Source organism: Tachysurus vachellii, chromosome 4 (assembly GCF_030014155.1).
Source record: "Tachysurus vachellii isolate PV-2020 chromosome 4, HZAU_Pvac_v1, whole genome shotgun sequence".
In the NCBI taxonomy this organism is placed as follows: domain Eukaryota; kingdom Metazoa; phylum Chordata; class Actinopteri; order Siluriformes; family Bagridae; genus Tachysurus; species Tachysurus vachellii.
Window position 1 is genome coordinate 24,479,952 of NC_083463.1, and position 27,638 is coordinate 24,507,589.

At 36.0% G+C, this 27,638-nt stretch overlaps 1 protein-coding gene across 2 annotated transcripts; it reads left to right on the top strand.

The window, feature by feature from the left end:
• bin1b (bridging integrator 1b) lies at nt 1–27,126 on the top strand. Of its 2 annotated transcripts, none has more exons than XR_009648364.1 (13): nt 1–424; nt 3,486–3,566; nt 3,898–3,952; nt 12,090–12,184; nt 13,009–13,104; nt 15,740–15,847; nt 16,417–16,502; nt 20,023–20,098; nt 20,225–20,280; nt 20,626–20,692; nt 21,055–21,227; nt 24,344–24,412; nt 24,509–24,571. XR_009648364.1 is itself a non-coding variant. In XM_060868472.1 (13 exons), the coding sequence occupies exons 1-13, from the start codon at nt 344–346 to the stop codon at nt 24,839–24,841; spliced, it is 1,074 nt and encodes a 357-aa protein (XP_060724455.1). In that variant the 5' UTR covers nt 3–343; the 3' UTR covers nt 24,842–27,126. The 2 variants fall into 2 exon arrangements, 1 of the variants encoding a protein (XP_060724455.1); XM_060868472.1 differs by lacking the exon at nt 21,055–21,227 and adding an exon at nt 24,740–27,126 and having other exon boundaries at nt 3–424; nt 24,509–24,610.
• Nucleotides 27,127–27,638: the final 512 nt, after the last annotated feature.

The following is a 27,638-nucleotide window of genomic DNA, read 5'->3' on the forward strand; positions in this document are numbered from 1 at the left end:
GAATAAAACAAGTTTAACTGTGCCTTTAAGGGGAATGCAGGAGGGGTAACCAAATCGCCTTATATCTGTTTTAGAAGTATTTAAAAATCATTTATGCTTCCGGAAGAAATGACGCTAAGGTTATGAATACCTGCGTACACAGTCACTGACTGCAGTTCTTTATGTTTAGTACATTTAGACAGCGTCATTATAACTGGTCGAAATCGCTTTGAAGTGGCTTTTAATCTGGACGGTTTCTTCAAAGCCCCTTTAAGAAGTTGAAGCACACACAGTGCAAGCGACGCCTTGAGAGTTCTGACTTTTTGTTGTTGTTATTTGTTTGTTTATTCCGTTTATTTGAACTATGGCTGAGACATCGAAAGGGGTCAACGCCGGGAAATTGGCTAGTAATGTACAGAAAAGAATAAACCGAGCACAGGAAAAGGTAAGAGAATGAAAAACTTGTGTTCTTATAGATATAGTGCTTTTCTAATCAGGGGCCATGAACATAGCGGTATATGATTTTTATTATTATGCATTTGTTTTGCAATTGTTATTTCAGGAAGAGCTCTTGAATTAAAATCATCCCATCTACTTACTTGACCTCTTGGATTATAACTTTTAGTTCAAGTTATTTCTCAAACTGTTCTGGTGATATATAGTGATTTACGTCCTCAGGCTGTGGGGCTATATATCTGTTATGGGAAATGTAATTTGAAAACCTAAATTTTATTAGTGACATTCAATTTTGGACTGTCATGGGCCTTGTAAGATTTTTCAGATTTCAGGATTCTTGTTACCCGGGAATTTTTTTAATTTATTTTCCCTCAAAAACAACAGTCAATTTTGATGACTTTGGAAGAATTATTTCTTCTTCTTCTTCTTCTTCTTCTTCTTCTTCTTCTTCTTCTTCTTCTTCTGTGAAATAGAATTAGCTTAATTATTAGCTTTATTATTTACTGCCATTTAATTTTGTGTCATATTAGTTTAAACAGTTTTAAACATTAGTTTAATGAGGAGATAGTAGTTTTTTAAGTAATATTAACGGAACATTTTAGGTCAGAATATTTAAATACTCAAAGTTAATATAATTTTGATTCAGATTTGCCTAGAACGAGCGATTCTTTGCAAACACCTGAAATAACGTACCTGAATAATTCCTGCAAAAATAATCTAGACAGTGCTGTAACTAGGGCCATGAATTTCACATTTGAAACAATTATTATAATATTTTCCAGTTCCGAATGGTGAGTTATGTATAATTTATAGCAGAACATAGGTTAATATATGAATATTTTAATAATAGCACTGTCAAATAACTTGTTTTCTGTTATATTTAGCAATGGCACTGTAATGATGTTAAAAATGTTATATTTTAGAAGTCATGAAGGTATTTTATTTGATTGTTAATCATGATTAACAATAAAGATTAATAATCTTTACCATCAATACCATCAGTGCCTTGTACTTATTAATTTAATAGTACAGCTCACACGGCGACTATATGTAGTCTATTTCCTCACACCAGCCCCCACCCCCAAAATAATATCTGGTCTACAGTATGCTATTGCACATTGCTGTAAGGTAGTCATAAGTCCTGCCTCAAGTTATTTTTTTCAAGGATATAAAATCTTATAATTGTGTGAGCCTTTATATGTTAGATGAGCTTTTGTTTCTTATTTAGATAATTATAAGGGAGCACTTACTCATGACCATAATTCACAGCACAAATGCCAGTTCTAAATACTGCCCACCACTCCCAGTGAACAGACCTCATGTCAATCAAAATGTTTCCCAGTATACACCCACACACCTGTCCTGTCCCAAAATGTCTTTGGAAGATCATGAATATAGGCTATGAATAGCACATAGGCATCCCTGACAGCTGTGTAAATGTGTGGGGATTTTTTTTGGATCAAGTGAGGCTGGGCATATTTTTAGATCTGCAGATCAACAGGTCCTATTAGTTAAAGTCTCTGATACATTAAAAATTATGAATACATAAGTTTTGTTTTAGCTAAGATATGTTTTAAGCTCTTCAAAAAATCTCCCAAAATCTAAGATTTGTCAGGAATATGGATATTAGTGACTTGATTCACTTTAAAACTGATGGTGTGTGCTTGTTGGTCATATAAAGTGGAGGGAGATAATGAGCAAACCTTAGCAAGCCAATGCAATTCCACAGGTAAACTGATGAGGTGAATTTGTACTTAGGAAGGGTTACTAATTATACACCAGAAAGTACAAACCCATATCAGTTTACATTAAGGCACATCAAATTAAGATACATATAAGAATAACAAGTATAATGTATTTATATTCAGTAAATATAAGAGAGTTTCTGGTAAGTTGCAAGAAGCTAGGGAGCAGAAGCAGGCAATCGTTGGTATCTCAGGAGTAGCATCTGTACATCAACATAGAATAAGGCAGAGTTTTAGGCATGCTTGTGATCACGTAACCGTTAAGAACAATGTACAATGTGTGCAGAGTGCTAGCAGGGACTCAATTATGACTAGCACAAGACTAGCTATGACTGCATACCGGAAAGGGCGTCAGCAGGTGGTACGTGTATGAAGGCATCCTGAAGCAACCAGCCACTCCACCATCAACAAACCTGACAGACAACATCTAAACATCCCAGTTCACAAAAACAGTCTATGCCCATGAACACTCCTGATCTGCCCCTGTACCTAAGAAAAACTGTTCATAAATGGCTTGCTAAAGTAAACTAATAAATTTTCAACCTTGACTTGCAGCACTGAGAATGTGTCTGAGTAACAAACACTAACTGTAGTGCTTTGTAGGAAAAAACCTTTACTATGTGAGGTACCAACAAATAGCCTGGACCTTGTGATCAAAGTAGACACAAAGAGAGTTTGCTGAGGCTCTGTGGCTATAGACTATACTGTGCTTTGTACAGCAGCTGAATTAAATAATCAATGCAAAATTTGACCATGTTTCTATTAAACATAGTACAGTACATTTCAAGATGGCAGCATCTATTTTTGATGTTGTGTAGGTTTCAGCATAAATTTATAATGGGGAAATGCTTTATAAATTTGGATAAATTAAATGGTTTAATTTTTTTCATTTATTGAAGCATAATTTTTTTTTTTACACCTGTTAGTTTTTTTTAGTAAGAAAAAGCTTGGTTAAAAGTTACTTTATTCTTTATTGAATTAATTGCCACATATTCTAATAATCTAATCATTATATTAGTTGATTAACAAAATAATTGTGAGTAGCAACCCTAGTCAGTAATAGCAAATATTTACAAAAATTCCCCGGGCTTTATTAGAATTTAGTGGCTCCTGAAACTACAGCAACAAATGTAAAGACCCATAAATTTTTTTTTTTTATATATTACAGATGTTTTTTTTAACTTTAGAGCTTGAGTATGAGCACAATATTATTTAGTTACAGTAATGTACAAATTAATGGACATATCTTGCAATGGTGGTAAAAGCAATGGGTCATGAGCTGGATGTGCCTGGTATGATTTCTAGATGATGCAGAAGCTTGGGAAGGCTGATGAAACCAAGGATGCAGAATTTGCAGAGATTGTGGCTAACTTTAGCAAGCAGATGGTAAGACTATTGTTCATTTTCTTGATGGCCTACTATTTAATTCTTTATTTATGTCTATAGCTATAACCTGAACATTACCTGAATAGTACATCTGAATATATTTGAATTGTTTACTGTCTTTTTGTTTAAATTTGTGTAGTGGTAGAAATTATTATTAAATCTTCCAGCGTTTTTGTGGATACATGTATAGTATACTATACATCCTAGGACACCCCCCCCCATTAAATAACATAATGCTAATTATACAGAGATTTGTGTTTAACATTGCACAATTATGTCAAAAGAGCAAACTAGACCTTTAACTTGGGTTGTGATGTATATACTCTTACAGGCAGAAGGCACTAAATTGCAGAAAGATCTCCGAGCATACCTAGAAGCAGTCAAAAGTAAGTTTTTTGGAATTCTTTTTAACTGGCTCTGGGTTTTGTGCTGTATGTCTGCAAAATTAAATTCCCATGTCACCCTACAATATCATTAAAAATGATTTATTCTTTTTTTTTTTTGGTTCTACTTGTAATTTGCACTAACATTAATTATGACATTATAGTGTAGTTTGATGTTGAATTGATAATTAATCTTTTTAACCTGATTTATTTACAGTATCACTGCTTTTAATGTAGTTACATTTCAATAAACCCATGATTTTCCATACATTCTTGAACATATTTTTTAAATTTCAAGACAAAAAGAAATTTAAATCTTTTATAATTTTTTGTATATATTCCAGTTGGTGAGGTATAATGAGTGAATATGCCTGCTTTACCTGTTCTGTTTTTTTAATTAACTTAATTCAAGCCATCCATTTCCTCAACAATTTGAAACTGAGAGTACTTTAATGCATAATAAATGATCTAACTTTATCTAAACAGTGGACTTCACTGGATTTTGCAGTTTTACTATTTCAGTCTTTGGGTCTCACATTTCTTTAAACATTAAAATGGTGTTTAAGCAATAAATCTATCCAGAATAGCTGGGGCTGGATAAAAGACCAGCATGAAAAATATAAGCCAGGTTTTGTCTTAAATCTCCACCTCTGTTAAGAGAAGGATTTTTCACCTGGACATAGATGGCCTTCACTCCTCTCTCAAATCATCTGTCTAAGAAGTGCACCGTATCCTGCTCAAATGTGTGTCCTTTGTCCTTCAGATACAGGCACACCACTGATTCCAGTCCTGAGGTCTTGTTTCTTATGTGTTTATATCCTCCTATGTAGAGGTTGTTTTGCCTACAGTTTAGAGCTCTGAACACTCTTCTCTGCACTGAACCGCGTAAATTTATATTGCTCTTCTTGTGTTTTGGTGCCCAGTCTTTGTCTTTGGTGGACGAGCCTCTGTCTTTGTGGGTTGTTAATTTTAAGTGAACATAAAAAGATTTTTGAAAAAAAAAAAACCACATTAAAGTTTCTTAGATACTCTGCCATGTAAGTGATGACAAGGTATTATGTTGGTTTTGGGTCTCAATTTGGTCTGTTGTCTATGAAGCTAGAAGCTGTCTTGTTAAAAGCCCTCTTAGGATGTCTTAAGGGCCTTGAGAGCTGCCTTCAGATGATTTTCTTTCTTTTATGTTGAGGTGGGGATGCTTTCTGCTCTGTGGTGCAGTGACCTGATGACTGTTTTGTGTTGCAGTGTGTGAGAATAAAACTGTAGGTAATGGTCTGTGTGTAGATTAGTTATATAGTTGTATTTCTAGTTTCTGTTCAGTCTCTATGAGAATTGCACAGACCAGGAAAGCCACCCTGTTGTCTGGTGAGCTTGATGTTGATGTCAATTGCATTGATATTCAATTCAATTTCAATTCAATTTTTTTGTATAACACTAACAATTTACATTGTCTCAAAACTGATTTTCATAAGTATAGAAACAGAACAAAAATTTTAAAGTTTCCAGATAAGTTATCGTGTATCTCTAACAATGTTCTTTATTGAACAAATTGGAGGTGACAGGTGACAATGAAAAACTCCCTGAGATTATTTGAGGAAGAAACATTGAAAGGTAGTATGCCCAGAAGGGAATCCATCCTCATTTGTGTGATAATGGACAATAATAATAATGTAAATAAAAATAATGTCCTTTCTACAACAGTTTGTAGTTGAGTGGAATTAAGCAACCAAGAGCTCATGAGGAACAGTTCAGCGCAATTTCGAAGTTCACCCCCGACACAACACTACAACACATCCTTCCTGCCCGAATTCTTCAATTGCCGGTTGATGAACCAACCACAAAACCAGCTGATGCGACAGTAGTTCAAAGATGGTGTGACATTCTCCAAGCGGCCCCTCCCATGAGTCATGGGCTGTCCACGAAGATTTATTCCCAGCAGGGGGTACCACAAGGGGACTAGACTCCAATCAAGGGATGGCCTCCAGGATTGATGAAGTAGGTCCGGGAAGAAGCAATCAGACTAGGCACTCAGAACACTGGTAGCTCGGGAGTGGCATGTATAGGTAGGGAGGGAGAGAGAGAGAGACAAATATTAGGTATGCTTATATGCATGTGATTGTTAAAGACAATGTACATTATGTGCAATGTACATCAAGACTATCTGTGATTCCATAAATAAAAGGGAGAGCCAAAGGCTTCCTGGGACATAAAGTGTCCAACCACTCCATAGTCAGCAAACCTGAGTGACTTGCAAGTGTGGTAAGGTGACAGTATCCAAACATCCCAGTTCACCAAACACACTAGTCAAGCTCTAAGACTATGCCTGAGCCCCAAACACTAATTGGAAGGCTGTTCCATAACTGCAAGGCTCTGTAAGAAAAATTCTGCACCTTTTGATCACAGTACTAGGCGTGACTGATTATGAAAAACCAATAATCAATGCAAAATTTGACTGGGAGCTAATGCACTGTGGATAAGATTGGGTGATGGGTTCTGGTGGTTCTAGATCTTCTGGTTCTAGTTAGGTCTCTAGCTGCTTTGTTTTGTACTAACTGGAGCTTGTTTGTGATTCTTCTGGAACATCCAGACAGTAAAGCATTACAGTAGTCCCACCTAGAGGTAACAAAAGCATGAACTAGTTTTTCTGCATCGTTTTGTGACATTACATTTCGTATCTTGAGATAACCGGAGTTATGAGAGACTGGAGTCAATAATCACCCCATGGTCTTTTATTGCTGGACATGATGAAATAGAAAGATCATCCAGAGTTACTCTGTAATCAGAAAGCTTACTTCTGGCTACCGGTGGTCCTAATAAAAGCAGTTCTGTCTTGGCAGGAGTTAAGCAGGAGGAAGTTATTAAGCATCCACTGTCTAATGTCCTTTACACATTTTTCAATCTTATTAAGCCAGTGTCTCTTGACTTGACTTAGCTGTGTGTCAACCACATAACAGTGGAAGCTAATACCATGTTTAGGAAAATTGCAGCAAGGTGTAGCAAAGTAGTGAGCCTAAAACAGAACCTTGTGGAACAAATAATCCTTCTATGCATAGAGAAGTCTCCATTAAGATCTACGAACTGAGAAAGATCAGTCGAATAAGACCTGAGCCAGGAGAGGTCTGTAACTCTTAACCCCAACAACATTTTCTAGCCTATCAAGAAGAATAGCATAGTCAATGGTGTCAAAAGCTGCACTAAGATCAAGTAACACCCACAATTAGACCAACCCTGGTCAGAGGCCAGTAACAGGTCATTTAGCTTTAACCAGTGCCGTCTCTGTGCTATGATGAGGCCTAAATCCTGACTGATACATTTCAGGAATTCATTCCTATGTAGGTATGAGCATAAGTGCTGTGCTACAACCTTTTTTAGGATCTTGGAGATAAAGGGAAGGTTTGATATTGGCCTATAGTTCAAGGTCAGGTCAGGTAATCAGAGGTTACCTGTTAGTTTAAAAGATTTTGTCACATAGCCAGTGCTAAGGGAAGAAGTTATTATTTTAAGAAGGAGTTCAGTAACTACTGGTATTATCTACTTAAAAAAACAGAGGTAAGGGATCCAGTATGCAGGTTGATAACCTTGAAAAAGAAATTGGTGAAATTAAGTCAGTCTCTCAAAGGGGAGTAAAACTAGTCCAAGGGAGTGCTGATCAGAAACAGTGATGTTAAGTGCAGCATTATCATATTGTTTGGTATTTAATCAATGGACTGAAGTTCAATCAATGTCCTAGTTCATTTTGCAACAGTATCAAATAAAAAGTTTGGATTATTTTTATCTTCAATTACGCTGGAGAGATACACTGATCTAGCACCACTAAGATATTTTTGTAGCACAGATGGCTCTCCTTAAATGTAAAATGAAATATTGATAATTTAGTTTGAAGCCAATAGGGCTGAAATGATTCCTTGAGTAACTCGAGTAATTTGAATACAAAAAATCTTCAAGGCAACAAATATGATGAATCAGCTGTTCTTGCTGACTTCTGCATGTTACTGGCTATGTTAGCTTAAGGTAACATGATGCATGAAAGAAATGTAAACATTGTTTTATAATCACACCAATACAGATCTATAGACTTACAAGGAGCTAAACAAAATACAGTAAAGATATAATACACAGTAAGCTCACCTAACAGTACAAGTTCAATGCTTCAACATCTGTACTTATATTTAAACCTATTCTTGTGCTTTGAGACCAAAAATGTCCATAAACTTAATTTAATAAATTTTATATAAAAAAAAAATCATATCAGAATGTTTTAATTTTTTTGTTGCATAAATCTGTTAACTTCAGTTCTAATCAAAACTACAAAATCTTTTACTTTTTTACTAATTACTAATTTAATTAGTGACATCACAAATTTGCATAAAAATACACACAAAATGACGTACTTTAATTATTAAAAAAATGGCGAACTGGACTTTTTTGTTGAAAAATTATTAGATTACATATTATTAGTTTTGGATAGGTCAAATATTACTAACAACACTGGATTTTATGCATTGTTAGTTTTTGTGCAGCATCAGATTTTAATTTTTTCTCCTTCATTTGCTTTTCGCGGACCCATTGACTGCCATTATAAAGACGTTTTTTCATTTAAAAAAAACATGCATTCTTGCTTGTTTATGGTTCCCTCAGCTGGGAAGAGGTAATATTTGTCATTTTTACTGTTGACCAAAAGGTGGTGCTATTACTCTATTTCACAGGTCTGTGAAAAAACATTTTTACATTGAGTTCTGTGGATTATCTCAGCAAACTATAGTGTGCATGTGTTTGTGTGTGTGCGCATAGAAGCCAATGTTATTAGTCATCTTTGACATATCCAAGAATGTAATAAAAGGAAAATATATATATATATATATATATAGTTCACTTTTTTAATACGAAATGTCATTTTGTGTGTATTTTTATGCAAATTTGACACCACTAATTAATTAGTAGATAAAAAAGTATTTTTTAAAGGTAGAGTGACCAGCCAGAAGTGACTTATCAGTAAAAAGGCACCTGACTGTGAATCATTATTTATGTGATTTTGTTTGTTTGTTTGTTTTTTATTTTTCATGAATTTGCAAAGATTTCCAACAAACGTCTTTCATGTTGTCATTATGGGGTATTGTTTGCAGAATTTTGAGAAATAATCTATTTTGGAATAACAAAATGTGGAAAAAGTATATAGTAGTAGCATATATAAGGAAAAAAGTAGTGGGTCTATCACAGAACCTTGCGGAACAACTAACTTTACATTGCTGTGTTGAGGTCACCATTTACATCTTCAAACAATAAGTCAAATAAGAACAACACATTTAATTCAATTATATTCGTATAGCGCTTTTAATTTTGGATTTTTTTGCAAAGCAGCTTTATAAAACAAGTACAGGAATATAAAAATATTGAGCAAGCCAGAGGCAATGGTGGCAAAGAAAAACTGTGACAATATGAGGAACGAACCTTGAATTTCTGTACGCATTATTGTTTTAATGTAATTCTTTTCTGCCAAAGCCTACACATGTGGTGATGTTAAGACCTAAGCACAAAACCGAACACAGCAGCAGTTCAAAGCCACTAAAAAAGTAAAATGCAACAAATGAAAACCGCAGTACAAAATTATTGATGAAAAATAAATGTTATAATCTAAACCTACTTTGCCTGTTTTAAATAAACCCTCAACCATCTAAAAGTCTAAAACAGAAAAGCTTCTGCAAACAATTTAATATTTGTTGGCAAAATTCTGAATTCATGCAACAAGATAAAACGTTCAAAACCAGAATAGCAAGATAAACAACAAAGGCTTACTAAGTAAAAAAAAGAATACACTGAGCATTACACCTAAGGTCAGTTTTTTTTAATCCACCAACTACCTGTTTAAAGGGTTTAAATACACAACCTGTTGGAAAAGTGGTTTTTATACGAATCGCAGAACCACACCATCAAATAAATAAATAAAACATCACACAAATAGAGTTGTAAGTCTTTTTTCCTTAGATAATAAAAAGTCTTTACAGTGCCCTGAAGACAAACAGATGGCCAAGGTCCTTACTACATGGACATACTAACATATTTTGTTTAGCTTCTGAGCCTTTTGTTCAGTTTTAGCAGAGGCTGATTTATAAAGTTTACAGAGTCTATCTGGCTTCTTTTAGATGTGAACACAATCATGTCAAATGTATGAGATCTAAATCTTTTGCATGCCAGTGCTGCAGATCTTGCAAGTTACACCTAGGTAACTTTTCTGATGAGCCGACCAACAATCTGTGGTGGTTGCAACAAATTTTACTGTAGCCAATTCTGCCATTATAGATTTCTTTAGGTCATCAGCAGCATCACAGATTCTGCTATGGACAGTGGATCTGGAGATGACTTTAGCTTGCGGTTGCAAAGTTGAAATCAGCTATTTGGCTGTTCTACCACTGCAAATGGCTGTAGACATTTACATATGAAATTGATGACAAGCTTGTTGACTGCTAAATCCTTTCTGGTAACTTGGCTTGTTTGTTTGTTTGGTGTGGCCATGGGTTTCTGGTGACGACATGCTGCTGTTCTGATGTCATGGTACTTATCAATCTTAAATGGATGTTTCTCTGGAAAAAAAAACACAGAGGAATTATACAAATGAACTTATGGGTTAATCAGCTTTTATATACTTTGCTTTCCATTCATTACATCACACTTACAATAAGGCAAAAACATTATGCCTTACTAATATACAGTATATAAGACATGAAACTATAAGCATTGAAATAAGAACAAATAAAGAAATTAGCCAAATTAATTAGGAATGAATTAATATAGTCTGTATTACAATGATGATGGATACATGCTCTTGAGATTTGCGTAATGATTATCATAACAATAGCGCACTGCTATTATTTTATAAAAGCACAATGTTTTGTTATTATTGTGAGTATACACAAAGACCATCGAAATATACACAAATAAAAATAGACCATTAACAGTTTCAAATGATGTATTTCTCTTATGTTTGAACAAAAATTATGAAGTATACTGAGTTCTTGTCTACTTCATTTGAAAAACTACAGCAAAAAATCATTTGAAAATGATGGGGAAACTTTGCTATTAATCTAATTGTGCTATCTGCAGGAACCGAACCATCCGGTGTGGTTTATATATGAATGCCAGAACAACACCCCTAAAGATATTAATGAATTAATAAAACATCACACATATGGAGTTGTAGGTCTTCTTCGTTTTTAGAATAGAGGCTGAAGTCTTGTAAGCCAAAATCATAGCAAATGACAACAGTATTTACACTGCATCAGCATGCTGTCACCTTTCCTCCCTCTATGAGTTAACAGCTCCACTAGGTGTGGCCATGGGCACTCATCCTCCGCTATGTCATCGTCATTTCTGCATTCTTTAGATTCATTATCGTTGCTGTTATGAATCTCCATGTGTCCCAAACCTTCAGTCAATAACTTCTTCACTGTACGATCATGGTCAGCTCACGTAAATCTGTGGAGTTTTGTTTTCGGTTCAAATACCAGGCTTTTTATTAGTCAGTTAAAATTAGATATTAGATAGCCTAATTGGTATTTAAGTACAAGTAAAATAATATAAAAAATATACTCATAAGTTCAAATACCCAAGAAATGTACTTAATTACAGTAATATGAGTTACCTCCACCACTGCTAATAGGAATAAAAGATTATAATTGCTTTCTTCATAGTTATCAAATTTAAAGTTAAAGCCTTTGCTACCAACAGTAGGTAGTAGATATAGTAGAGATATAATGGCCTATATTGTGGCCCACATAATGTGGCCAGTTGCTGTACTATGGGTCTGATGTGAATTCTAGATCTAGAGAAATGTTGTGCAGCAGTCACTACAGTGGGTTTCAATCTGTGGGTTAAATGAAATTTGGCAGCAAATTTGGCCCAACAGTCTTGAGTTTGACACTTTATAAGCAGCCAGAGCTTTCTAAAGTTCTAAGTTTGAACTCTTGTGTTTTTATACATCACATTCCAGATTTAGTGCCTGCCTTTCTTTGTCTGTCTGGCTCTGTCTCTGCTCCCACCGTCACTCTTAACTTTGAACAAAGGAGTTTTAATTTATTTGAACCAGTTTAAATAATATTTTTTATAATGAATTAAAATATACTTTGTGTATACCTGTGTCTCTCCTCAGCAATGAATGATTGCTCAAAGCGCCTACAATGCTGCCTAGTAGACATGTATGAGCCAGACTGGGTTGGGAAGGACGAAATGGATATCATATCTGAGGTGTGTAAACATGTCACCACCAAGTTTTGGAAAAAACTGATCTGTTATTGTGAGAGGCAAATGGTACAATTCAAAATTTGAAAGTTTTTCCATGCATAGCATTTTTAGAAGCAGAGGTCAATAGAACTATTAATGTTGCATTTCAGCATAAACCTGTCCTTTGTTTTGATGGTAATCCCTCCTTGAATGTCTTAGTCTGTAGGTATTTTTAGTTTAGTATACTTGCTGTTTTAGCCAACACCATAGTACTCATAGTACATTGCCAAAATTATGTGTATATCTGAATTTCAATCCCATATGCGGGCCTTCCTAAAACTACCGCCACAAACGTTGTCTATAATAGGCTATTGTATACTGTACAAGACCTTCACTGGAACTAAGGGGCCTAGCCAAACTTTGTTCCAGGATCTGGATTTAAATTAAATCCATGAAGACATGGTTTGCCAAATTCAGGGTAGAAATCTTGGGACCTGAAATTGTGCTGACCTGAAACCCACTGTAAAACTTTGTATGAATTAGAATGTTCTCATACAACCTGGCACACAGTCAGAATGTGTGCCAGGACTTATGCAGACATTAGTGCTCAACCTTGCTAATGCTCTTTTGGCTGAATGAACATAAATACCTACAGCCACAAAAATCTTTTGGACAGCGCACTCGGAGGATTAGAGGTATTTATAATAGGAAAGGAGGGACTAAAGTCATATAATACAAGTGTAATTTTCACGTATCCATATGTTTGGCCAAAGAGTGTATCTCTCCTGTGGTTGTGGTTGTATGAATTGCAGGGTGGAGTCAATGGTTTTATCCCTTTTGTTTTGCAGGAAACGGATGTTCTGTGCGGAGATTTCCATCAGAAGCTTGTGGACAGTGCACTCAGCTCAATGGATGCCTACATGACCCAGTTTCCTGAAATTAAGGTTGACTATGGAACAAATTATTGAAATGTGATTGCTTTACAAAATATCAGTATGAGATGAGATGATAAGCCTATTAAATTTTAAATGTCATTTTAAATATGCTACAAGACAGATTAATATATCACAAATTTCAGCTGTTAGCTAACTAAGCAGTGGATGTGTCAAAAGTGCAAAATTATTAAACTTTGCCTCTCTTTAATTTGGTGCTCCCAGGGGTTTAGATAACGTGCGTATTTGCATAAATATGCTTGCCGACTTAGAAATTTAGTCTAAATGCTCAGCATATTACCTTATGCAGAACTTTAAAATACTGTCATTTCTAATATAGAAAGATAACTTTCTATATTTTTCATGTATTGTCAATTACGCCCTGTCCAACACTGCAACATTTGTAGAGAACGCTTCTGAAACCGATTTGTTCATGTACATCTGCATACAGTTTTTCCCTGTTTCCCACGTCGGCATGCCCAGTGCATAATTTATTCAGAAATCCCGAAGCAATAGAAAGACCCGAATAGTGGGAAAGTTTTACGAATACAAAAATCACATCTGGCAGTTACGGTGATGCTAATTGGCTCCCGTTCTAGATGGAACCAATCAGATGGTCGCTTGCAAGTGTATAGCAGGCATGTGTACATGACAGCTACTATTAACTACACTATGATCATGGCGAGACAGATGACTCTCTTCAATGCTATTCCGGCTTTGACTTGTGATTTTGCAATTTACCACAGAAATTATTAAGTAAAAAGAATATAAGAAGATGCTCTACTATCTAAGGACAGGACATGCTGGCAGGTTAAGTGCCAATTTAAGCTAGGGAGTGTTATGCAGGATTACAACCCTCCACCAGGATATATTTTCAATGAACACTAGACATTGAATGCTAGCAAAGACTAAGGACATAAAGCATACAATATCAAAATGGCATTTACTAAGGCATAAGGATTAACTCGGACAATACTGGTACTAAGGTACTCCACATACTAGTACAGTACCCTCCCTCTCATGATGAAGAAGAGTAAAATGCTAAACGATACGGAGAGAAAAAGAGTACTGTACTCAACTCCAAGCAAGGAAGATGGTATTGCACTCATGGCTTAAAGAAAATTATCTAAAACCCCTGTGCTTTAATGTTGATAATAATCTCAGGTTACTTGTGTAACCCAGTTGAAACACTGCATCATGGCTCAATGATATGGGAACACCCAGCAAGATCATAAAATGGCATCTACATCACATATCCTCATATTCTAATTGTCAGATGGAAGACATCAGGCATGCCCAATGTGTAGTAGCAACGCAGCATCTTACATATTTTCCCTGAGACATTCCCTTTTAAAGAAACTCAGCTGTGTCATAGCTTGAAACTTTGGGAAGTCCAATATCTTTGCTGGAGATTAAGCCTAATAAAAGAATCGATTTTAGGGTCAGAAACTTTTCTGAGGCTGACTCAAAGGGGATCTATGATAACCCCTCCAGGACAACAGAGGTGTCTCATGAGGAGACTTGCAGTATGCATAAAGGCCTCAGCCTTCTGGCACCATGCAAAAAAAGAGAGACCAAATGGTGCCTATCCATGGAGGCCCCAAAAATGGGTGCATCAGGGGGAACTGTTCATCTCAATAATGAATATAGATCTTAATGACATTTTCTGTATGTTTGGCATCCTACTCCAGAATATATTTGGGGCTATTCAGACACCTTCCTGAGTGTATTGCAGGATACAAAATATCTGTCTGCATTTCTCAACATTGAGGACACCATTCATCCTGACCAAATCTCTGTTAGCAGTAATGCAGTCCCAAACTTGTAAGGAACTTCCAACATGCATCACAATTGCCTGCAGAAACTCATTATTCTACCACTCTCCAGCCATTAGGTGAACAACTTGTCTCATGCTACAGCCAGATATTTTAAATATTGACTCCTTAGTACAGGGTACCTGCTGCAATTTTTGCACCTAACTCAAACCTTATGTTTTCATGCATAGTTTGTGGTCCAACATGGGTGGTCAAAAGTGTCATAATATTTCATTACATTGTGACTAAATGTGGTTCCTCATTATTTAGGATGCACTTTTTGACCACCAATTTGGTCAACAATTCTACCCTGAATAAAAATACCCTGACCGAGTAGTGTCTTAAATATGAAGGGGCCATTGCAGCCTTTTTTAAATTGTATACTTCTACAAAGTAGAATGAAATAGTTGTTAAATGGAGTCATTTGTGGTGCTATCCACACTTTTACAATTTGGATACATGCATTCCATAATGCTCGCTCTCATTTTTGCCATTAGATAGATATAAGTACTGTATGTACAAATGGCATTTTAAAATTCTGTAATCTACATCTACAAGATCTATGAATCTTCTGCCAAAAGTAAGAAGATTGTATTCTCTATACAGTACATGCACTGGCTCAAAAATAATTCTCTTTGCTTGTCTTTAAAATGACTGCTCATTAATCAACTGAAAAGATTTTTTTGGGTTGCTTTCAAGCTTGTAGACAAGATCCCTTCATCTGGGATGTCAAATAAGCTTTTCAATATCGCATCATAGTCTTAAAAAATGAAAATGCTGTCAGGCTTTGTGGATATAAGCTTGAACTTTATTGCCACCCTTTGTCACCACAGGCACGCATCGCTAAACGTGACAGGAAGCTGGTGGATTTTGATAGTGCCAGACATCACTTTGCCTCTATACAGAAAAGTAAAAAGAAGGATGAGGCCAAAATTGCTAAGGTACTCTTGCATGCCATGTGTTGGGCTGGAGTGCGTTATAGTATAATATACGATTTTATATATATATATATATATATATATATATATATATATATATATATATATATATAAATGTAACCAATTAATTGAAATCGAGTAACTGTGTGTATGTGTGAATCTGTAGCTAACACGAATTGAGATTTCAGATTTCAATTCTGGAAAAATGTTTGGTAACAAAATTGCATGTCTTGTCTACTGTCGGTACTTCTTTCATTCTCTGAATATACACCCCTTGGCCCTGATGGAGAAAGCTGCTCCAGGAAGGGCTCCGGGAATAATCACATTGCATCAGATGTTTCAAACTAACTTTACAAGATGCCAGGTGACAGACCTAACACTTTTAACTCCCTATTAATTCTGTCTGCTTGACTCACAGTATTGGTATAAACTAAATTGCACGGATACACAGTAACTGTAAACTGTAAACTCTAAAATTACATGTTGATATTAATTTAATGCCTTACTTCACATAATGGTTTAATATGAACATAATTGCAGTAATACAATTGTGTGTACTTATGTACTGTCAGGCAGAGGAAGAGATGGGAAAAGCCCAAAAGGTGTTTGAAGAGATCAATTATAACCTTCAAGAGGAGCTTCCATCTTTGTGGAACAGGTGTCATTTAATTTCTCACTTTCCCATTCTGCTCCACAGTGTGTGTGTATATGTATGTATGTGTGTGTATATATATATATATATACACATACATACATACATACATACATACATACATACATACATGCGCGCACACACACACACACACACACACACACACACAATATATACACTATATATATTTATATATATAAAATACTTTAATCCTGAACAACCACATTCTAATTTGTGGAGTTAAATTGAGATTGGGTATTGATGCTGAAAATACAGATGAATGAAAATAATTCAGAAATTATTTCAGTAAGAACCTGGTTTATAATTCATTCATTCATTCATTAAGGTTTGCCTGTATTTTCACTTTCTCCTTCCTATTTAGAAATGTTTTTTCTGTTCTTTGCTATTTCTCTTCTGTAAAATTGGTGTGTTAACATTCCTTTACATTCAAATGTGGGAGTGTTTGTTAAGCTTTTGTCGTGTGTGCCATATGCCCATGTCCATGCCTATGGCCCCACCCCTGCCCCACAGCCTAGCCGATTAGAAAATGTTTATTGCCATTTTCTTCTTTTACATAAAAAAATCATTTAAAAAAGCACTATATCTGTAACAATTCCTGAGTGGTTGTGGAAGGGAATGAGGAAACAAGTGGAAAATATGTTGCACTCACACTCATCAAATGTATAATTTCTGTACATTTACTTTGCGCGCACACACACAGCCGGAGAGAGCTCCCTGGTGAATAAACTGCACTACGTCAAACTTCTGCGCGGCGCATGGCGTGAGGTTAGAGACTGTTGGCTCAGTGACAGAGTTCTGGAATGCACATTAAGATATTAATTTCATTTCATTTCGCTAGAAATGCAGCTTTGTGTGGTAAGGTTCATGTTGGTGGCTTCGAATGGTGAAAGAACTCTGCGCATGTCTCTCGTTACTGCTTATCGCTATTGGAGTTTTTAACAGTTAGATGCAGGCCATTTTATTTGCCACAGAAGTTCACCAATTGTTTCATTGTCAGAGTGTACATCCCCCCCAGCGCTAATGCAAAGAAGGCACTTTGTGAACTCTATGGGCCTATTGGTGATCTTCAGAACGCTTACCTCGAAGGACTGTTTATTATTGCTAGAGATTTCAACATGCAAATCTCAAATCGGTGCTCCCTAAATTACATCAGCATGTGGACTTTTTCCAATGAACAAGGGCAAACACGCTGGGTCTTGTTTACACAAAAATCTCTGGCGTACATCACACAGCACCCACCCCTACCTTGACTACTCAGATGACTTTACTGTTATTCTTATTCCAGTCTACACACCGCTTGTCAGATGCTCTAAACTGGTTCTGAAGCAGGTGAAAACCTAGCTATCAAGACTGTTTTTAGTGCACTGATGGGAACAAGTGAAGGGACCACTGGCAATTTCACCAACTTTGATTAGTACACAGCATCAGTGACCAGCTACATTGGGAAGTGCATCAATGATGTGAGTGTCTCCAGTTATCCTCAGACCATCACCACACGGTCCAACCAGAAGCCATGGAGTGCAGATCCTCCAAATACAGAGCAGGGGACAATATGGCCCTAGACCTGCAAGGCCCAAATTTTCCTGAGCCATCAGAGAGGCAACGAGCACGTATACCTAAGTAATCCACAGCCACTTCCATGACAGTGCTCAGGAAAAGTGCAGAACAGCTAGCGGATGTCTTTACCGACATTAAAATTTCCCTGAGCAGCACCGCTGTTCCTACATGCCTAAAGTCCACCACTATTGTCTCCTTGCATAAGAAGTCTCCAGTGTCCTGCCTCAATGACCATCATCTTGTCGCACTTACACCCATTCTAATGAAGTGCTTTGAGAAGCTTGTCATGAGGCACATCAAGACCACTCTTCTGGCCCTCACACCTCTGGACAGAAAGGACACTTGGTATGAATACTGTTTATAGACTTCAATTCTACATTCAACACAATCATCCCTCATCACCTGAGAAGCTGAGCCTGAACACCTGCTTCTGCAACTGCATCCTTGACTTCCTTAATTGTGATGATTTTGGCTCACATTTTAACAAAAACCCACCAATTCAGTATCTCAAAAAATTTGAATACTTCATAAGACCAATAAAAAAAAATTTAGTGAATTTTTGGCCCCCTGGAAAGTATGTTCATTTACTGTATATGTACTCAATTCCTGGTAGGGGCTCCTTTTGCTTTAATTACTGCCTCAATTCGGTGTGACATGGAGATGATCCATGGTACTGTGGCACTGCTGAGGTGGTATGGAAGCCCAGGTTTCTTTGACAGTGGCCTTCAGCTCATCTGCATTTTCAGGTCTGGTGAGTTTGCTGGCCAGTCAAGCCCACCAACACCATGGTCATTTAACCAACTTTTGGTGCTTTTGGCAGTGTGGGCAGGTGCCAAATCATGCTTGAAAATGAAATCAGGAAAAAAACAAAAAGCTGGTCAGCAGAAGGAAGCATTAAGTGCTCTAAAATTTCTTGGTAAACGGGTGCAGTGACTTTGGTTTTCAAAAAACACAGTGGACCAACACCAGCAGATGACCTTGCACCCCAAATAATCACAGACTGTGGAAACTTAACACTGGACTTCAAGCAACTTGGGCTATGAGCTTCTCCACCCTTCCTCCAGACTGTAGGACCTTGGTTTCCAAATGAAACACACAACTTGCTCTCATCTGAAAAGAGGACTTTGGACCACAGTTCAGTTCTTTTTTCTCCTTAGCCCAGCTAAGTGCCTCTGTCATTGTCAGTGGTTCAGGAGTGGCTTAACAAGAGGAATACCACAAGTGTAGTCAAATTCCTTGACACGTCTGTGTGTGTAGGCTCTTGATGCCTTGACCCCAAATTCTTCAACCAAATTCTTGAATTTATTTTGCTTGACAAGCCTCTCAAGGCTGCGGTTCTCTCCGTTGGTTGTGCATCTTTTTCTTCCACACTTTCTTTCCACTCTGTTAACATGCTTGGATACAGCACTCTGTGAACAGCCAGCTTCTTTGGCAATGAATATTTGTGGCTTAACCTCTTTGTGAAGGGTGTCAATGACTGTCTTCTGGACTGTCAGATCAGCAGTCTTCCCCATGATTGTGTAGCCTAGTGAATTGAGAGACCATTTTGATGCATCAGGAAACCTTTGCACGTGTTTTGACTTTTTTTGAGATAGTGAATTGGTGGGTTTTTGTTAAATGTGAGACAAATCATCACAATTAAAAGTACTAAAGATTTAAACTACTTTAGTCTGTGTCTACTGAATTTGTATAATACACGAGTTTCACTATTTGAGTTTAATTACTGAAATAAATGAACTTCCACGACATTCTAATTTATTGAGATGCACTTATATTTATTTATATTTCTTCTCTTTCTTTGTTTGCTTTCACCATACCTTTAGGAGGAAAACAGGTAGAAAAGCTGTGAAAGGCAACAAAATGTGTGATTGAATGAATGAAAAGCTATGGTTTTTGTTTTTCTTTTTGTGTACACAACTCAGATTCAGTTTTTCTTTTTACTCCTCAGACGTGTTGGTTTCTATTCGACCGCCTTTCAGAGTTTAGCCAGGCTGGAGGAGAATTTCCACGGCGAGATGGCCAAAGTGAGCACTCTGCTAACATTCATCTATTTATCAATATATCAAAATAGTGAATATAAAAATATAAAAAAATATTAAAAAAATTAACTGTGTAATATGTTTTAGAATAAATCTCTGTTTTATTCCCAGCTGAATCACCGTCTGTGTGATATTATGACCAAACTTGTGGAACATCAACAGACTAAGTAAGTGTTTATTGTGCTTTGAACTTTGGCGTATTAGATCTAGCATGTTCCTTTGTCTATTATATACTTCATATTAAAACTGACTGTAAGTCAGTACTAAATAAATAACCTCCCACAGAAATACAATAATGAAAGTTACAGAGAAGAGGTAATTACACTTTAGCAGTGTTGTCTGTGTGTGTAGTAATTTGGCTAAGAAAATATTGTTCAAAGTGTATGTTGTTGCCCAAACTCCACCACATTTACCCAAAATATATTCTCCACTTGTTATCTTGTCCTCTGTGTGATTTTGCAGGAAATTTACAGGAACTTTAATAACTACATTGATTTTACATTTTCTTACAGTGAACTAGCAGCCAACCATAACGTCACAGCGGAGTCTGGGTCTGACGTAACTAAACAAGCATCTAAGGTACTGTTCTACAGAAATACATTTGTAAACAAAAAAAGGGGACAGAGAAAGGAGTAGAAAGAATGAGGCACCTGTATAGAATTCTTCACAGAGCTCATATTTGAGCTCTTTAAACAACTTTAGTACATACAAATTGGTGAAATTATAATTTCCACCAATCTGCTACATATAAATGTACTAAGGCATCACACTGCTGTCATTTTAGAACACTTACTGTACATTCTGTAGTACAATCTGAATCACAACCACAACAAAGTATAATACATATACACAGGGTGTTTTAGTTTACACTGAAATGTTGAAACATTTTGGTTTATGGAATAAAGCTAACCATGTAATTTGTAACTCTTTGTCATCTTTAGTACCTGCATGTGTATATTTTGGGTGGCATGCTTGTATGTGTGGAGGCTCAGCCTAGACCAGGGTGACTGGTCCCCCCAGCCCAACATATCTTCTTCAGTTGAAGCGGTCCGACAGGACAACATAGCATGAAGATACAGTGATGCCTGATTTAAAAGTTACTGATCTGATACAGGTCAGCAGTGCCTCTTACTTCTGTTAGATCTCTCTCTCATTTCAGACCTTCACCAGCTCAGCTCGCCCCTTCACCATGCCTGTCCGTTCATGAGTCCACCGTATACGTCTTTCACCCACCATTATTTAAAAAATATATAAACTTGATAAGTTTGCACTGTTCAAGTATTTTTTTAATTTGTAGATATGTAGAGAAACAGGGAAATTTAAAGGAGCTGTAGTGTTTACAATAAATATGGGTAGTTCTCGTAATGCTCAGAACAATTCCATAAACCTATTCCACAGATCTACACCAAGTACAGTGCTAGTTCTGCAAGTTATAATGGTTTGCAATGACATCAGATAATCCCAAGAATGAGTGTTTAACACATAATGTTTAACACATTCCTTTTTTAAGAACTTACCACAATGTCACATGGTGACTGGATGATGAAATGTTTTTAAATATAAACTGCCATTGATGGTTTGTGCCTAAAACAAAATAATATCTGCCACTGATTTTGTTCATAGAAACAGTTATAACAGCTGGTTATACTAACCAGCATACAATTAAACATCCTAAACTTTGAGCTAAGCCTTTTGTTCCTCTTTGTCTGTGGTACTTGGAGTTTAGCCAAATCCAAATGTCAGACATATGTTAGAATTACAGGGCACAGGATGTTGAAAACATTCCTTTGAGATTTGGGTCCATATTGACATTATTGCATCATACAATTTCTGTAGATATTTCAGAAAATCTACCAAACCCATTGGTTGGATTCAAATTGGTAACTGGAAAGGCCACTGAAGAACAATGAACTTACTGTCATGTTCATGAAACCAGTTTGAGATGACTTTGTGACATTATCTGTATGCTGGAATTAGCAGGACAGAAATGTGGTCTGAGTAGCCGAGGTTGGCGATGGGGCTCCCGATGATGTTTAAGTAAACAAGATCTAGCATGTTCACCCTTTTCACTGAAAAGTCCACCTGCTTATGACATTTGCAAGGTTGAAATCTCTGGGCACAATCAACAATCTGTAAAGTGAACATTCTGCGGTTCTTTAATACTATATCTTCACAAGGTGCCTTCTACACATTATTGCTGTGGAGAAATGTATACAGCAACTATGAAAATATTGGAGAATGCCTTTGTTAGATAACATTGACCATTTTATTTGCAGTCACAAACTTAATCAGCGATGAGCAATAATCAGAAACAAACATTAAGTTCTTGCACCATTCTGTGTTGATTTAAACACCACCGTAAGACTTACTGCATAGAGCTGCATTTCTTTCAGCATGAAAAAAAGGTGAGCCTGTATCGCTGAATGGCGGCGTCCAGGATGTCAGTAAGCCATGTCTTTGAGAAAACAAAGTAAAATCATTCTCTAAACTCACACCACGTAGTCTGCTGTAGTTGGATGTAATCCAATTTATTGTCGAGGGATCATACATTGGAGAGCAGTCATCATCCAGGCTGGACACAGAGCAACATCCTCAGTGGAGCAAAGGGGGAGTGACCTCCTCAGCAGAGCAAGGGGCACAGCCTCTGCTGGGCAGTAAAAAAAAGAAGGTGCTCTCACTGTTATTAGTAATTAGCATTCCTCAAAAGGGCCAGTTCCATCACCTTGTGTCCCAACACTGCCTTTATGCTGCCTGTTCTGTTGCATCCATAATACAGTAGAACATTCTGTTACGAAGTGTTGGAGGTTGTGAATACAAAATGCAACAAAAAAGAGAGACAACATAAAAAAAATAAATAAATACAAATAAACTAAGACTGGAAATTGAGCCAAAACATTAGCTAATGATAGGTAAGGTATGCATTCATTTTCATGTTTATAAAATTGAACATGAAAGTTTTGCAAAGTGCAAACAGTAACCATAATCTTACATGCTTGCAAACACAGCCACGGACATAAGTATATAACATATAATGTTCCAACAACTAAAGAGGAATTGCCCAAAGGCCATCAGCAAGTAAAAAAAGCAGGAAGTAAAGACTCTTGGCTCCAATGTAAGTGGTTGTTAATACCACTGAACTATGCTAGCAGGAAATATATTAGACAGTATGTGCCAGACAGTGACCAGTATAAGAAAAAGACACGGCTGTGCAAATTTACAAAAAATAACTTTAGCTAACTAAATAACTTGTGATGCAAATATTAGTTTATGACCAGCTTTATCAAGTTGCAAACTGCATTTCCAGCATACTGATGTGAATCTCCAGTCTTTATCTGATCTCCCATTTCTTTGCATGCAATTCCGTACTCTTTATTTACTAGCACACTTCGTGATCTCCATTTTACTGAAGAGAAATAAGTCAGGGGTCTGTTTTTCCTGTTAGCATTAGTTATCTGTTCCTAAGATGCAGTTCTTAGTTTCTTTGATTTTCAGGAGAGTTTTTCCTCTAATTTACCCATGGACAATTCCTACCCAATAGCCAGCTCTCCCCTGTCACATGATAACTGCCAACCAGGGATGTTCCTCCAAGTCATGTAAAGCCAACTAACCAGGTTATTTCATATCACTGCACATGCAACAGCAGGAAAGTGTAAAGCAATATCCGCCCACTTTTGCATGCATGAGATCTCAGACTCTGTCACTATGATTGATAGGCCAGAAAGAGTAAGCCACCCCCCCATTTATAATATTTTATTTAAATATTTGCCCTATTTATAATTTAAATAGGGCAAATATTATAACAGCATCGAATTGTCTAGTCTTGCTTATTGTTGTGATATTACAAGAAGCCTAACTATTCAAATCTAACCCCTCAGAAACTCTTTCTTTATTTCTTTATTTATTTATTTATTTATTTATTTATTTATTTATTTATTTATTTATTTAGCTAAGTTTGCTGTTTGTTGGGATCTTTGATTATCATTGTAATATAATTAAAAATTATAAAGGGGGATTATTTGTGACACAGATGACCTAATAATACTAATTGATAATGATTTTCAAATGAGACTGAATAATTAAATTTGTAGCTATAAATAGACCTATTGGTACACTTAAAGCTTTAAAAAAAATGTAAACATGAAATAGCAAATAATCAACCTAGTACTTATTGAAAGTAATTCTAATCAGTCATACTGCCAAATACTAGAAAAGCTAATTTTTCATTTGCAGACACTTGCAGACACATTGGTAACCAACGGCAGGTCTAATGTTGATCTTCCACCGGGAGTTATCTATAAGGTAAGACTCATTTATTCAGACATTTGTTCTGCACTGGCGATTTGGAGTAAATGGAAAAATTAATCTTATCATCTCTGTGTATGCGCATAATGGCAGGTGAAAGTAATCCATGACTATGCAGCCACAGACAATGATGAGCTGGACCTCAAATCTGGGGACATCGTGCTTGTAATGCCCTTTGTCAGCCCTGACGAGGAGGTCAGTAATAGTTTCAAGCAATACATTTCATAAACATTAAATGTTTTAAAGGCTAGTGTAATTAGCCTTGTGTAATTAACTAGTACCTTTTGTGCCTTTTCTTATTTTATGTTATTTGTGGATGTGCAGGATGACGGATGGTTGCTAGGTGTGAAAGAGTCACATTGGTTTGAAAATAAAGACCTTACTGCTAAAGGTGTATTCCCTGAAAATTTTACCCTGAGATTGTAAACAGGGTGTCTGTGCTATTTCTGTCTAACTAATATCTTTATTTTGTTATTTGCTCACTTGTATGTCTTGTTCTGTTTTTATTTTTGGTTTGGATAAATAAATCCATCCCTAGGTTTTGTTGTAAATTATTTCCTGCACTGTGATATAATAGCTGGAGGTAGAGTGCATTATAAACATCCCATTTTACAGCAATCTTTGAATGTGACAGTATTACAGTCCACACTTGCAGTGTGGTGTGTACATTTTAACATTTCTCTTGTAATTGTGCATGTAATTGGCTATAAGTTTGATTGTTATAATGAGCGAAATCAACATTTGGAACACTTGTACTTGGAACAGTTGACTAGTACTTTTTCTGCCTAAGTTGTGATGTAAAGCATTACTTTACTTATATTTCAGGATTCAGTTTCACTCTAACCACCAGGAGGGAGTATTTATCACCTGGTCATTTTCTTGTGCATATACAGTCGTGAAAAAATTAGGACACCCCATTAAAAATGAAGTTCTTTATTAAGAAATGTCAGCTTGTCAATTTAATTTGTTTTAATTTGTACCTGTAAAGGAAAGTGATTGCTTGTAAACAACAGCAACAAAAATTCACTTTTCACTTTTTAAACAAAAGAAATCAATAAAATGAGTATTTCAACTGAGGAAAAGTTTAGGGCACCGTATGCCCTAATAGCTAGTATTTCCCCCTTTAGCTGAAAATAACCCCAATTAGAAGTATCTTATAGCCATCTACCAGTTTCTGACATCAACTTTTACGAAAGTTTTCACCCACTCGTCAATGCAGAATTCTTTCAGCTGTGTGATGTTTCTTGCATGTCCGTTTCAGGTCAACAGACAGGATCTCAATAGGATTTAGATTTGGGCTTTGACTTGGCCATTCCAAAATTCTCTGTTTTTTACTTTTCAGTGAATCCTAGTTGGATTAAGTGGTTTGTTTTTGTCATGTTGCCAGGTCCAGTTTGACTTTAGCTGCAATTTTTTGACAGATGGTCTCACATGATCCGCAAGTGCCTTCTGATAAAATGTAGAATTCATGGTGGATTCTATGATGATGAGCTGGCCGGGTCCTGCTGCATCAAACATCCACAAACCATAACACTTCCACCTCCATGTTTAACAGTTGGTATGAGGTTCTAAAATGCTGTATATGGTTAATGTCAAACATGTCCTATGTTATGGTCTTCGAATAATTAAATTTTAGACTCATGTCCAAAGCACATTATTCTAAAAGTCTTTTTTCCTTTGTCTCTGTGCTCTTTTGTGCACTTCAGTCTTGCCCTCATGTTTTTCTTAGACAGCAAAGGTTTCCTCCTTGCACACCTCCCATGATAAAGTTGTTCTGTCTCTTTCTCATTGTAGATTCATGCACAACATGAATTCAAGTCAAACATTTACTGTAGCAAGAGCTTGTTATAGGTCCTGTGATGATATTTTAGGGTTTTTGGATACTTTTTAAAGCAAATTAAGAGCAAACCAAACTAAATATCTATGATTTAAATAAGGCAAACCTTCTTCATAATGTTCTGTAACAATATTCTTATAATTTCACCTGATGTGATACACCTGTAGGTAATTTTATTCATTTTAAGTACAAACAAATGTGGTGCTTTCCTTAATTTTTCCTCTCAAGACATTTTGAATTTTTTTTAGTGATTTGCAAAAAGGACCTTTCTTTGGTTTTATTTGTTTAGTTATATTATTTGAATCTTCCGATATTGTTAAAATGAATCCATCAACATAGTTAAAACCATTAAAAAAAACGCAGGCTTTTGTGGGGTGTCCTAATTTTTTCAAATGACGATATAAGACAAATAGGCCAAGATTTGATTAGATTTCTCTACTGCTCTCTTCAGCAGCCTCCTAGGCATCAGTATACAGTCACAGTAGGATGAGTATATTGATTAAATCAAAACACCTTTCTTGCCAGTTCTAGGGAAGTTGGTTCCTTATAGTATAGTTTTTCCCAGGTGTTAATCACCAGTCCCTGGTAGTTAGACAAAACTGGAGTCAACCCAGTGTGAATGTGTCAAGAAATTTACAGGGACAGTTAGCCAAATGTATTTTATAGAAAATACTACATCATATGGTCACTATGTCTCATCATGTGTGCATAAGAGGCATCCAGGTTTTAAAGACCACAGTTGTCTAGTGTTCATAGACCCATGGTTATATGTGTAACTAGCATTTTATTGTTTGTTTGGTAATGGTAGTTATCAGTACAATGTTCACAGCACTTGTCTGTAACTACTGTAATTGATTATATTGTATTAAAATGGATTGCTTTAAAAATGTGTAATTTTGACTCGTTTTGATATAGTTGCATGTTCATTTAATAATACCGTTTTGAATGGTGCAAAAAATGTCAGAATTACATTTGCTAATATCTGGTCTTTTTTTAAATAAGAAATAATGAAATAGCCTTTTGCTATTACTGGATTTTCTGCTGATATACTGATAAAATGCTTTGCTAGGATTGATCCTAATGTAGGCCTTAAAGCAGTCTTCTACAACCAATACTTAATGAGGAGTGTAAACTTTAATCTCCCTTTTTCAAGCATCTTTACAAAACTATAATTATTGTATTATGTAAATCTTAATATTGATATTTTCATATTTTACTTAAAAATAATCAAACCCTAAAGAAAGAATCATATTTTTAGAAACTCTTACATAAAACAATTAAGCATTAATGTATTACATGTAATAATAATTTTTGCTGTATCTGCCACCTGACAGTTGGAAGTTAATTGTTAATAGGTTGAATACTCCATTGAGTTGATAATTTGTT

Excerpts from the sequence above, each read along its gene's own strand:
- bin1b (XM_060868472.1), top strand. The coding sequence starts at position 344 with ATGGCTGAGACATCGAAAGGGGTCAACGCCGGGAAATTGGCTAGTAAT. Across the intron at positions 425-3,485 it reads TAAACCGAGCACAGGAAAAG|ATGATGCAGAAGCTTGGGAA; the intron begins GTAAGAGAATGA and ends TATGATTTCTAG. Across the intron at positions 16,503-20,022 it reads CTTCCATCTTTGTGGAACAG|ACGTGTTGGTTTCTATTCGA; the intron begins GTGTCATTTAAT and ends TTTACTCCTCAG.